General features: G+C 39.8%; 1 protein-coding gene across 1 annotated transcript; it reads right to left on the bottom strand.

The window, feature by feature from the left end:
• Positions 1-4,399: 4,399 nt before the first annotated feature.
• LOC121276974 (proteinase-activated receptor 1-like) lies at positions 4,400-13,378 on the bottom strand. Its single transcript, XM_041185734.1, has 2 exons — positions 13,069-13,378; positions 4,400-6,902 (listed from the first exon to the last, which is right to left on the bottom strand). The coding sequence occupies exons 1-2, from the start codon at positions 13,133-13,135 to the stop codon at positions 5,731-5,733; spliced, it is 1,239 nt and encodes a 412-aa protein (XP_041041668.1). The 5' UTR covers positions 13,136-13,378; the 3' UTR covers positions 4,400-5,730.
• Between the last annotated feature and the right edge of the window lie 1,115 nt (positions 13,379-14,493).

Raw genomic sequence — 14,493 nt, 5'->3', positions numbered from 1 at the left:
CGGCACTGATCCCTGAAAATGCCCCCCATATCCCAACTCTCTGTCTTCTATTAGTTAGCCAATCCTCTATTCTAATTCTATTCTCTAATATACTACCCCCAACGCTCTGGGCTCTTAACCTTTTAAGTAGCCTTATGTGCAATACCTTATTGAACGCCTTTTGGAAGTCCAAATATATTACATCTACTGGTTCCCCTTTATCTATCCTGCTCGTTCCCTCCTCAAAGAATTCTAATAAATTTGTTAAGCATGATTTCCCCTTCGTGAAGCCTTGCTGACTCTGCTTGATTATATTATGCATTTCTAAATGCTCTGCTATTACATCCTTTATAATTGACTCTAGCATTTTCCCAATGATGGACGTTAAGCTTACTGGCCTATAGTTACCTTTTTTTTGTCTTCCTCCCTTTTTGAATAAGGGTGTTACATTAGCAGTTTTCCAATCCTCTGGGATATTTCCAGAATCTAAGGATTCTTTGAAGATTATCACCAGTGCATCCATTATCTCTGTAGCCACTTCCTCTAATATCCTAGGATGCAACCCATCAGGTCCAGGGGACTTATTGGCCTTTGGCCCTATCAGTTTCCCTAATACCTTTTCTCTAGTGATAGTTATTGTATTTATTTGCTCCCTGCCTTTTGCCGCTTGATTATTTAGTATTTTTGGAATGCTATTAATGTCTTCTACTGTGAAGACTGATGCAAAGTATTTATTCAACAATTCTGCCATTTCCTGGTTCCCCATTATTATTTCCCTAGCTTCATTCTCTAAGGGGCCTATGTTCACTTTGGCATCTCTCTTCCTTTTTATATATTTAAAGAAGCTCTTACTGCCTGTTTTTATATTACTTGCTAGTTTACCCTCAAAGTTTATTTCCTCCCTCTTTATTGTTTTTTTGGTCATCTTTTGTTGGCTTTTAAAACTTTCCCAATCCTCTGGCTTACCACTAATCTTTGCCACATCGTACATTTTTTCTTTGAATTTGATACAACTCTTAACTTCCTTTGTTAGCCATGGATGGTTTACCCCCTTCCTGGAATCCTTCTTTCTCACTGGGATATATCTTTGTTGTGAGTCATGAGCTATTTTCTTAAATGTCTGCCATTGTTCATCAACCGTCTTTTCTGCTAAACTCCTTTCCCATTCCACTCCAGCCAACTTTGCCCTCATTCCTTTGTAATTACCCTTATTATTGAAGGATTGAGAACCAGAGGGCACCGATTTAAGGTAATTGACAAAAGAAGCAATGGTGACATGAGGAAAAAAAAATTGTGGTGAGTAGTCAGGATCTGGAATGTGCTGCCTGAGAGTGTGGTGGAGGTAGGGTTTCCCAAGGCTTTCAAAAGTGAATTGGATCATTATCCAAAAAGGAAAAAAAATGCAGGGCTATGAGGAAAAGGAAGGAGAGTGGCAGAAGCTGAATTGCTTCTTCAGAGGGCCAGCACTGACACAAAAGGTCAAATGTCCTTTATGCTGTAACCATTCTAAGCTTCTTTGAAAAGAAACCATAATCATCTGTGATTTAATTGCAAAAACTCAACATGTTTAATTTCAACCCTGCAGCTGTTTTCCCACACTGTCTGAAATAACCTTGTTCATTCAAAGTAAAGCTTTGACCTCTTTATACATCAAAAGGAGTCTGAATTCTCTGAAATCCAGATTCCATTTCCAACCACATCCAAATTAGTATCATGCCAAGAGAATCACAAGAACTGGCCCTTATTTGGAGCCTATTCAGAGGTACTAAAGCTGACAATCTCCTAATGTAACATTATTATTTAGCGAATGCAATTCCCTGAATGCAATAGCCTCCGCATTTGCTGAGTTTAAAGTGATTAGTCCGCCACTTAGTCTATAAAGGGGACATTCCTCAGTAATGTTTGTGTCTCGCACAAGTGCATAAGGTGTTTGTACTGAGGCCCCAGCATTGGTGGATGGCTGCACAGGGTACCTGGCCCATCTTGAACTTGTTTAGCAAGGACTACTCTTGCTGTGCCTGCCATTTGACAGGTGGGATTTATCACAAGGAACTCGTTAGTGACTTCTTGTGTTCCCATTCCTTGATCCAAGGAATGTCTGCTGGTAGATCTTGTATGTAAAATATAATCTTGTAAACACCCACGTGTGCAAACAGCAGCCTTTTCTCTAAGTCTGGATTTTTAAGTCTATTTCTCATAAAGGAAACTCCCAGTTCCTCTTCTTGTTTGCTGGATGCTTCACCAACCAAAATTTGTTCAGCTAGAGAATCTGTATTCCTATTCTCCTGAAATATTCAGCGAACATTGAACAGTAGTTATAAGTCCCAGTCATCACAATATCATCCTCAAGATGATACTTCCCATATTTTCTTTAATTGTAAATGAGACATGGGTGTAGAGCATATCCTTGTATCCTTTTAAGTTTATTCATGATTAATGAACTTATATTTGCAAAGTGTCTTCATGATCTCAATACATGACAAAGGACTTTGCAGGCACTAAAGTACTTATGAAATCTTTACACTGTTGTAAAAAATATTTATCATTTATCACAAATATAGCTGAAAAAGGAGACATGCTATTGAAACTTTTTATCTTACACTCATCAGGATAGCTATGCAAGATAAACCAACAGTAAAGGGAACAACAATTTCTAATGCATGATAGTGTTGATTGGTTGGCAAGTGGACTCTGATTGGTAGAGGCATTGCCATGGAGAATGTAGCAGAGAACAGTTAACTATTAACTGCCAAGCTTTTGTTTCAAATTCAAACCAGACAGGCCGACTCTGATTGGCCAATGCATTGCTATGAGGAATGAACCAAACAATGACGGCCTGCAAGCTTTTGTTTAGTTGGAGAAGGTGTAATACATGGACATGCTCCTTCTGCCTGCAAAGGACAGGGTTTTGCATAAGTGAGCCAAACTGCAAGCCCGACTGCTTAAATTGCTTTTGTGTAATTCTTAGCATAATCAGGATTGTTTATCAAGTGCTGTCCAATCGTGGAATCACATCTAATGTTGGACACCATGTTTTGAGTTTTGCAAGCACGGGCTGCTTGAGTATGGTCAGTACTTCGTCTGTTGTGAACAGCCGAAGGGATGAGTTATTTGATAAAATCTGCAGGTAGTTGGGATGTATGGCCTACATACCTGGCATCACACTGGCACTGAAATTTATTCAGCACATTATTGTGTGAAAGGCAGTGTCCTGTTAGTGGCGAATACCACTCATCTCGCTACATCATAGTAACACCTGTTGCTCAAATTTTTGAGATACCTTGCCCTTCCAGGGTAATCTGAGGTAGACTGGGCACTTTTCAGGGACTAGTGGTTCAATAAGGTAGTGCACCACCATCTTCTCAAGGGCAATTAGGAATGGGCAATAAATGCTGACCTAGCCAGCAATGCCCATAATCCATGAATGAATAAAAAAAAGTGGCCTTAGACCCATCCGTGAGTTTGCATAATATACAATGAGCAATGATCTGATCAGGGTAGTCATTAACCTTTGATGCACGCTATTTCAGTATCAAGCTTGCATGGTGAACAAATGGCTCAGGCCCTATTTATGAGGCTGCCGATAGGCCAATCTGAAAGCACATAAAACTGTAGGAATCCCAACATGTATATTGACCAGTGAAGGTAAGCTTGTGGCAGACATTAGTAGAGAACCCTTTAGCAGATTTCTCAACTAGCACTTCGAGGAAAGGGAGCTCGTTTGCCTGCTCCATTTCAAAGGTGAGTTTGAGTGCAAGATGAAACCCATTAAGAATCAAGATTGTTTAGTAAGTATTGTCTAATCACCTCCTCCCCCTTGCATATTTCCAATACCTGGGTAATATGTTTGCTATATTTGAATCTGCAGCTAGTTCTTACATGCAGCTGCAAATTCAAATATAGCAAACATTATCTATATATTGGATATATGCAAGGCTAGAAGGTTAGGAAGTGATTGGACAACACGTACTAAACAATCCTGATTGTGCCAAAAGTTATACTGAAAACCAATTTAAGATTATCAGTTAGGCTCACAGTGTGCTCACTTATGCATGCGAGAAGCTATATGTATTCATACACAGGGTCCTGTCCTTTGCAGACAGAAGGAGCATGACTACACATTATGCCTTTTCCACCTAAACAAAAAGCTTGGGGAACCACCATTGCCTGGTTCACTCATCATGGCAATGCCATGATCAATCAGAATCAACCTGCCTGGATTGAATTTGAAACAAAAGCTTAGCAGTAACTGTTCTTGGCTGAATTCTCTGCGGCAATACCTCAACCAATCAGAGTCCACTTCCCAACTAATCAACACTCTCTTCTCATGCAGTATAAATTATCATTCTCATTTATTGTTGGTTTATCTTGCATAGCCGTCCTGATGAGTGCAAGACAAAAAGCTTCAATAGCATGTCTCTTGTTTTAGAAATTATCATTTATTTAACCAAATATACTGTAGATTTAACAGTGCAGAAATTCATCTGGAACAATTTTACATCTTATGTAAATAAACAAACATGGTTACATTTCCAACTTGGAATTAGCTTAAACATGGATTTATTTAATATTTTCATTTTATGAACTACATCTGTTAATATGGTCAAGTGTTATGTCTCAACAAATCACAAAAAGAAAAGCAAAATACTGTGGACATAAAAATGCTGGAAATACTGAGCAGGTCAAGGAAATTTTTTGAAGAGAAAAAGAGCAAACATTTCAGGCTGATGATCTTTCATCAGAACAAATCTCACACATTTTGCAGTATCAGAGGTACTGGTCAAATTTTAACTATATTATTGAGACAAAGTGTTTTATTGTTACCTTTTAACAGTATGTGAAAATATCAAGAAATGCAAACAAGACATAAAATACAAATTTCTCCTTCCTCTCCAAATCACTCTTAACTCCAGAAGTGTAGTTTCTCATTACAGTAGAAGTGTAATTTTTCTCTTTTCATCAGCTGTGGAAGGTTTTGGTGCAACAGAATTCTTGTGTTTGGTTTTGCATTATCAGGCTTTGTGGCACTTGTACCACACACTTCTCTGACGAGCCGTATCTGTTTTATATTTTACATGGAGAGCCTTTTAAATGACACTTGATGGGCTCTACTGCAGATGCAAAGGTGTTCGAAGTTGGCCGAGTAAATACAGTAACGGATAAGTTTGATTGAATAGCCGAGTCCACAGTTGATGACAATAAAACAAAGGGTTCATTCTCATCAGTATTTAAGATCAGTTATTTTACAGCTTATGAAATTGACATGCGAATTATGACTGGTATGATCTCAAACCTAAAAGGAAGGGGGATGAAGGAAATGCAACAGAATGGAAATTATTTGACCAGAGATTTTAAAGCAGTATTATTGGGAAACTAGACTGTGGTTGTACTTCCTTCTGTTCTCAGACAGCAATTTAATCTGGTCCAGTCTGTAGGATACCACTTATGGCACACTTGCAGTTCAACGGTTAAAATACCTAACACCAGCATTTGAATTACTATTAATACTGTGGTCTGAACTTACAATACACAGATGAAACCCAAACTTGTCAGGGTTAAAGCACAGAAGTTTTTTTTAGAAGAACTGCAAAACTAAGACTAAGGTTTGATGAGAGGTATGTTTTGTTCAGAGTATAAAGAATAATACAAACTAATTCGATCTTTGCTAGCTGGCTGATGCTATCCCTGAGGCAGCCATGTCTGTTGTCCTTTGTAACATTATCAAAAAAAAAGCCCCTTAGGACCTATACATCATGTGATCAACAACTTTCTGTAGATGTAATGAATGGGAGTTAAAGTTTCTAATTTCTTATTCACTTCTTTTATTTGACGACCAGCCACTTCCCTAGGATAAAGAAGATTTTGCAACTTACTCTTGAAGACTGATGAGACATAATAATAAAACAAAGGGTCAAGGCAACAGCTCAAACTGCCTATGCACACACAAAGCATGTAAGCAAAATAGAGAGAGTCACTTGCTGCATAATAAAAATGAAGATAATGTATGAGCAAAATAATGTTAGTTGGTGCAAAACAAATAATAAACACAGAAAACACAATTATAACCAGAAATGATGCACGTCTCTTTCCACACTGCTTTGTCTCGTTTGCAGAACAGAGAGTTGAGATAATACATATGTAGCAGACTGAGGTCACAAGCAGGGGAATTACAAAGAGCAGAAAACACAAAGTGGGAAAATAGTAGCTGGAATAGTTTTGTAGTGTAGAGAGAGGTAACACATCATGGCAGGTTGTAACGTTCAGCTCAGTAACATACACCGTTTGTTCAGTAAGGAGAAGTGGTGCAGCACCACCAATAGCTGCAAGCCAAACGACAAGGCAAAGTACAATGGCACGGCCCCGGGTCCTCCAGGAGGCAGATCGTATAGGATAAACCACAGCGAGAAATCGGTCAATACTTATGCACATCATCAATAGCACTGAACAGTACATATAAGCATAAAAACCACCAGTAACTAACCGGCACAGGAAAGAGCCAAATCCCCAGTTATTACCAGAAAAATGGTAAGCGATTTTCAGAGGCAGCATCAGCACAAATAACAAATCTGCTGCTGCCAAATTCATCATGTAAATTACAGCTGGTTTTGTCAATTGCATTTTAAAGAGGAATATTAAGATTGCCAGAAGGTTTAGAGGCAAGCTTGTAATTAAAACAAAGGTGTAAACAAAAGGAATCACTAAAGTTGTCCAGAAATTCATTAGGTAATATTTCACTGACTCAGAAACTTCAACCGCCAAACGCTTAAAGGTTGAAGGTTGTGAAGATGTATTAAATCCATGTCTTGATGAAGTTCCAGTTATGTTCTGCTGTGAGTTATGCCCATTCACATTATCGTTGCATTGAATACGTTTACCAGCAAAGGTTTTGGGTGTAAAACTGCCTTGACAATTTAGTTTCGTATCTGAAAGATAAATCAAATGTGTAGTTAATATTTTCTTATCACTCAATGTCATAAACAGAAGCAATGAGTAGAAGGCAATACATCACCGTAAGCCTGTGCTCCAATTCAATAAGATCATGAATGATCTTTTACATTGGGTTTACTTTTTGCCCTATTCCCACATCCCCTGATTTCCTTACTGCCTCAAAATCTATCGTTCTCAGTCAGTGATATTCACTGTCTGAACATCTACATACCTCTGGGATAAGGACTTCCATAGATGCACCACCTTCTGCATGAAAACACACTTCCTCTTTTCAGTCCTAAATGGCCAATCTCTTATCCTGAGACTATATCCACAAGTTCTAGACTCACCAGCCAGGGGAAACAACCCCTCAGCATCTAACCTGCCAAGCCTTCTAAGAATTTTATACATTTCAATGAACTCACCTCTCATTCTTCTAAACTCCAAATAATACAAGTCCCTCTACTGACTCGCTCATCGGAGGACAGTCTCTTATTTTGTAACTCTTTGTGGCACTCCATCTAAAGCAAGTATATCCTTCCTTAAGTAAGGAAACCAAAACCGTACACAGTACTCCAGGTATTGTATCACCAAAACCCTGTATAACTGCAGCAAGACCTCCTTACTCTTATGCTGCAACCTCTTTGCAATAAAGACTCACATGAAATTTGCCTTCTTAATTGCTTGCTGTACCTGCATGTTAACTTTCTGTGATTCGTGTACAAGAACTCTAAGTCCCTCTGAATACCAACGTTTACTAGTCTCAACTTTTTAAAAACATTCTGCTTTTCAATTCTTCCTACTAAAGTAGATAATTTCACACTTTCCCACTTTACGCTCCTTCTGCCACCTTCTTGCTCAACCATTTCACGGCGTCGCAGTCTCTTTGCACGTTCCCCACAACTTATTTTCCCACGTAGATTTTACCATCAACAAACTTGGGTGTATGACACTCAGCCCCCTCATCTAATATTGATATAAATTGTAAATAGCTGAAGCTTAAGCATTAATCCTTGTGGTGCTTTGCAAGTTTCCACACTGCCATCCTGAAAATAAGCCATCTATTCCTACTCTCCACTTTCTATTCACCAACTAATCTTCAATCCATAACATATTTCACCAGTCCCATGAGCCCTAATCTTGTGTCACAACCTCTTGTGTGACTACAGGAACATATTATAGGCAGCTTAGTCAATGGCAAGCATTAAGTCAATAGGTCAACTCTGAGTCAGAAAAAAGTTCATGGGTTCAAGCTTCAGTCCAGAAATGTAAGCATATCATATAGACTGGCGTGCTAATGCAATATTAAGGGAATGCTGCACTGTTGGAGGTGCAGTCTTTTGGATTAGATGTTAAACTAAGGCTCCAACTGCCTGTTTAGATAGGCAGGAAAGATTATATGGAACTATTCAAAAGAATAGGGAAGTTTTTTCAGTCCGGAGCAATGTTTATCCTTCATCTACACCACCAAGAAGGTGGACAGAGAAATTCTCTCATTTCTGATTGCTGTTGCAAATTTTTTAAAAAATTCATTCATAAGATGTGGGCTTCGCTGGCTGGGCCAGAATTTATTGCCCATCGCTAGTTGCCCTTGAAAAGGTGGTGGTGAGCTGTCTTCTTGAACCGCTGCAGTCCATGTGGTGTAGGTAAACCCACAGTTGCTGTTAGGAAGGGATTTCCAGAATATTGACCCAGCGACAGTGAAGGAACGGTGATATATTTCCAGGTCAGGATGGTGAGTGACTTGAAGGGGAACTTGCAGGTGGTGGTGTTCCCACCTATTTGCTGCACTTGTCCTTCTAGATGGTAGTGGTCATGTGTTTGGAAGGTGCTGTTGAAGAAGCTTGGTGAATTCCTGGCTCTATCCAGGTATTATGACACAGCTGATGGTAAAAGCTGAGTTGCTCAAATCCCAGAGGGAAACTTGAAACAACTGTCATAACCCATTTTTGCAATTTGTACGTTTTGAGATGCAAACTTTGAATAAGACTGAGTCTCAAAAGGTTTTTTTATAAAACTAAATTAAACATTTATTAATACAAGAGAAATTGTAAGCATACATATGTCTACAAAATTACTACTATAATAACTACAAAAATCCACTAATTAATCTGACTCCAAGTTACACCACTGTTAAGGCAACAATAAAACTCATAGAATTAAAGAGATAACTGGTAGAGAGCACACCCTAGACAGTCACATTCAAAATTTGTTTCTTTCAGCACTGGGTGCTTGCAGATAGACTAAAAGTTTACAGGCTAGAGGCTTTTCACACTTGATAGATCTTAAAATGCCTCTGCCTTACACACAATCTCCTTTCTCCTTAGTACATATCTTCCTCTTTGAATGTAAATTTTCCATTGTGTTACTAGGTTTTTAATTTTACCTCATAACAATAACATCCTTTGATTCCAACAATTTTATTAGCAAGCTGAAAAAAATAAACACATTGCTTGGCGTCTTCTAGCTACGTGAAGGTTTCACCCATTCTTTTGAATGCTTTACTTAAAAATGCAAATTTTTACCTATGTTGACATCTATGTTTCTAAACTTCCCCATGTTTATCTAATTACCATTTCAAACCTACTTCTTTCTATAAATCAAAGACTCTAGACCAGCTGCCTTTAATCCAATTAAGACACTATTTATTTCTAGGTGTCTTTTCAGCTCCTTCCTTCCTTTCACCTCAGATTAACAGAACTGCTATGGCACAGAAGTCTAATTGGACAATCGTGTCTGCAGCTGCTCTCTGAATGAACTCACTTAGTGCCATTCTTCCACCTTCTCCACATAACCCTGCACATTCTTTCTTTTCAAGTAACAGTCTAATTCTCTTTTCAAGGCTTCCCTTTGAACCTACTTCCACCACACTCTCAGGCAGAGCATTCCAGACCCTAACCACTGAAAAAGTTTTTCTTCATATCACTATTGCTTCTTTTACTAATTACTTTAAGTCTGTGCTCTCTCGTTCTTGATCCTTTCATGAGTGGGAACAGTTTCTCCCTACGTATTCTGTCCAGACCCCTTATTATTTTGAATACCTCTATCAAATCTCCCCTCAACCTTCTTTTCTCTGAGGAAGACAGTCCTAAATTATCCAATCTATCTTCATAACCGAAGTTCCTCATCCTTGGGATCATTCTCATGAATCTTTTCTGCACTCTCTCCAATGCCTTCACACCCTTCCTAGAGTTTGGCACCCAGAATTCGACACAATCCAGCTGAGGCTGAACTAGTAGCATATCAACATAACCTCCTTGCTCTTGTACTCTATGTCCCTATTAATAAAACCCAGGATAGTGTATGCTTTATTAACCAACTTCTCAACCTGTCCTGCCACCTTCAATGACTTATGCACATATACATCCAGGTTCCTCTGCTTCTGCAAATGCCTTAAGAGTTGTACTGCCTATTTTTTACTGCCTTTCCATGTTCTTTCTACCTAAATGAATTACTTCACATTTCTCTGCAATGAAGTTCATCTGCCACCTGTCTGCCCGAGCCACCAACTAGTCTGTGTTCTTTTGAATTTCTACATTATCCTCCTCACAGTTCACAATGCTTCTGAGTTTTGTATCACCTGCCATCTTTGAAATTGTGCCCTGTACACCAATGTCTAGGTCACTAATATATATCAAGAAAAGCAAGGGTCCCAACAATAACCCCTGGGGAATGCCACTCTAAACCTTCCTCCAGCCTGAAAAACATCCATTAACCATTACTCTGTTTCCTGTCACTCAGCCAATTCCGTATCCATGTTGTTACTGTCTCTTTTATTCCATGAGCTATAACTTTGCTCACAAGTCTGTTGTGTGGCACCGTATCAAATGCCTTTTGGAAGTTCACGTACACCACATTAGCCTCATCAATTTCTCTATTATCTCTTCAAAAGACTCCAGCCAGTTAGCTAAACATGATTTTCCCTTAAATCCATTCTGTCTTTCGTTAATTAAGCCACATTTGTCCATGTGACTATTAACTTTGTCCCGAATTATTGTTTCTAAATGTTCCCCCAACACTGAAGTTAAACTGTCAGCCCTGTAGTTGCTGGGGTTATCTTTACACACTTTTTCGAACAAGTGTGTAACATTTGCAATTCTCCGGTCCTTTGGCACTACCCGAGTCTAAGGAAGACTGAAAAATTATTGCCAGTGCTTTCAAAATGTCTACACTCACTTCTCGCAGATTTCTTGGGTTCATGTCATCCAGTCTGGGTGCTTATCAACTTTAAATTCAGATAACCTATCCAATAACAGCTTCTTTTCAATTTTAAACTATTTGAGTGTCTGAATTACTTCCTCTTTTACCATGGCCTGGGTAACATCTTCTTCCTTGGTAAAGACAGGTGCAAAGTTTTCATTTAATACCTCTGCAATGCCCTCTTCCCCAATGTGTAACTTCCCTTTCTGGCCCCTCATCATCCCTACTCCTCCTTTTATCACCTTTTTACTACTTATATGCCTGTATGACTTTGGGATTCCCTTTTATGTTAGCAGCCAGTCTCTTTTCATACTCCCTCTTTGTTTCTCTTATTTGCTTCTTTTTACCTCCCCTCTGAACCTTCTATATTCAGCCTAGTTCTCAACTGTAAATTCTACCTGACATCTGTCATAAACACACTTTTCTTCATCTTAATTTCTATCTCCTTTGTCATCCAGCGAGCTCTGGATATGTTTGCCCTATCTTTTCCTTTCAAGGACCTTGACTATGCCCAAATTATGTCTTCTTAGAAAGTAGTATATTTAATGCTTTACTGAATAGTTTCTTGCCAGCCACTAATGAAACTTGTATGTGCATACAACTCTGCAAAAAGCCATGGCAATCGTCAACAGAAAACTTCTACATGGTGAATAATCAATACCAAAACATAATTCATGTATTGACATGAAGATGAGGAGTGGCTTTGATAGTCATACGTAAATAGAATTATGATTTACTTCCTATTCTGGCGGTGAATGAAATAGGACAATCTTAACCTAAGGATCTGTATGCCAATATCCCCCTAAAAGACAATGCCTTATATTTGATTGATTGCCAAACTCAGACTTTTAAAATTGGTCAGCCCATTCTATGAACTGTCCAATAATGAGTTACAATTTAAGATTAATTGATAGACTTAAACTGTGTTAACCAGGCACAGCAGAGAATAGAGAATTGTCTTTGTTCGTTAAAAATTGGTCTAGCTATGGAAACTCTCATAAAGTCTTTAACTACAAGTAAAGGTGATAGACAGTCCAAGTTCTAACACCAGTTCAGGGACTCAGTTCTGGACTGCTGTGCTGTCACTGTGCATCTGGAAAAAACAAAGTTACTGAAAGATCTAAGACATCATGAGGTAGTTATTGCCTTTGAACATAAATTGGCAAAACATTAGGGTATGTTACCCCGGCGGGGTACCAGGAATCCATCCTGGTTTGATTTCCCCACTCCACAACAGTCACCATTTTCAGTCGATGTGGTTTCACCTTATCCTTATAAAAGATGCCAATCACTTGCGTCCATTTTGTTTGGTAGCTGCTGGGTTCCTTCCAGCAATTCCCCTGTAGTCCCCTGTGACTGCACTGCAGTATTTGATCCCCCGGTGTTTTCAGGAATTCATCCTAGGACTAATGTGATAATATATCGTTGAAGGACGATTGGTAATTGTTAAAAGATTTGACTGCCCCCCAGTTTGAATTTGTAAATTCTCATGCTTACCTTTTGTCAACTGTATGGTTAGTCCTGCAAACTGTTTTACAAGTGAACAGATGAAAAAAGGTAACGCTATACGAGGAAAAACTTAAGTGAATCTTCATAAGTTTAAAATGGAATACGAATATGCGCTATGGTCCGTGAGGAAAAGCCAATGAGAAAGTCCCGTTCCTCTGGATTTTCTCAATAAAAATGGGTTTATGATATTGGGATAAACTGTCACTTCCAATTTGTTACTTGTGAACTAGTGCAGAAAATGTAAAGCGCGGCATATTAAGTTCCAACACTGTTGCCAGCTGAGGTCAGGTAGCTGCAGTGAATCCTGTGGAGACTGTATCTGAACTGCTGCTGCTCTGTCGACCCTGGCTTCAAACTGTGGTGAAAGGCCAGATATGCCCCAGCTCAGCCTCAGGCGCTCCTCTGGTCCCTTTTCCCCTCCCCGCTCCCCTCCTCCCCAGACCGATTTCTTACCGTCTTCGAGAGTTGAGATCGCGGGGAGCAGCGCGACCCACAACACAAGCTGAACTTTCCAGGTCATTCCGAGTGGATTCACTCCACAACCCGGCTCCGGCTCAGGTTAGTTATAACCACCTCCCTCAGAGCCTCTTCCACAGTGAGATCAGTGACTTCGGCTTGGAAACTTTAACAAACGAGCTCTGCTTGATTGTTTGTTGAGTCAGATCCTCTGGTAGATTTGGGCGCTTCCTGAGGCAGGGCTGATTGTTTAGGTTGGTGTTTGACGTGTCTTTCTTAAAGGGAACGCGCCTTTCCCACTTAACCAGCCCATATTATTTTCCTAAAAGAATAGAATATAAAAGCACGATTTCTTTCCTTATTGTTTTCCTTAATTCCAACAGGGACTACACTTAAAAGCACCTCAGTGACTGTAAAGTGCTTGGTGACAGCCCTCGGTTATGAAAGAGTTAATAGGTTGGATTTTATGCAAAACAAAAACAGAATTACCTGGAAAAACTCAGCAGGTCCGGCAGCATCGGCGGAGAAGAAAAGAGTTGACGTTTCGAGTCCTCATGACGCTTCAACAGAACTGATTATTCTTTACAATGAGAGGGGTGAAATATAAGCTGGCTTAAGGTGGGGGGTGGGGGAGAAGTGGAGGGGGGTGGTGTGGTTGTAGGGACAAGCAAGCAGTGATAGGAGCAGATAATCAAAAGATGTCACAGACAAAAGAACACAGGTGTTGAAGTTGGTGATATTATCTAAACGAATGTGCTAATTAAGAATGGATGGTAGGGCATTCAAGGTATAGCTCTGGGGGGGGGGGGCATAAAAGATTTAAAAATAATGGAAATAGGTGGGAAAAGAAAAATCTATATAAATTATTGGAAAAAACAAAAGGAAGGGGGAAGAAACAGAAAGGGGGTGGGGATGGAGGAGGGAGTTCAGGACCTAAAGTTGTTGAATTCAGTATTCAGTCCGGAAGGCTGTAAAGTGCCTAATCAGGAGATGAGGTGCTGTTCCTCCAGTTTGCGTTGGGTTTCACTGGAACAATGCAGCAAGCCAAGGATAGACACGTGGGCAAGAGAGTAGGGTGGAGTGTTAAAATGGCAAGCGACAGGGAGGTTTGGGTCATTTTTGCGGACAGACCGCAGGTGTTCTGCAAAGCGGTAGCCCAGTTTATGTTTGGTCTCTCCAATGTAGAGGAGACCACATTGGGATCAACGAATGCAGTAGACTAAGTTGGGGGAAATGCAAGTGAAATGCTGCTTCACTTGAAAGGAGTGTTTGGGCCCTTGGACGGTGAGGAGAGAGGAAGTGAAGGGGCAGATGTTACATCTTTTGCGTGGGCATGGGTGGGGGTTGAGGAGTAGGGGGTGATGGAGGAGTGGACCAGGGTGTCCCGGAGGGAACGATCCCTACGGAATGTCGACAGGAGGG

The sequence above is a fragment of the Carcharodon carcharias genome, chromosome 4 (genome assembly GCF_017639515.1).
Source record: "Carcharodon carcharias isolate sCarCar2 chromosome 4, sCarCar2.pri, whole genome shotgun sequence".
NCBI lineage: Eukaryota > Metazoa > Chordata > Chondrichthyes > Lamniformes > Lamnidae > Carcharodon > Carcharodon carcharias.
The sequence above is the reverse complement of the archived record's forward strand: the minus strand, read 5'-3'. Positions and strand labels throughout refer to the sequence as shown.

Coding starts and splice junctions, on each gene's coding strand:
- LOC121276974 (XM_041185734.1), bottom strand. CDS start 13,135: ATGACCTGGAAAGTTCAGCTTGTGTTGTGGGTCGCGCTGCTCCCCGCG. Junction 6,903..13,068: donor GATCTCAACTCTCGAAGACG/GTAAGAAATCGG, acceptor TTTATCTTTCAG/ATACGAAACTAAATTGTCAA.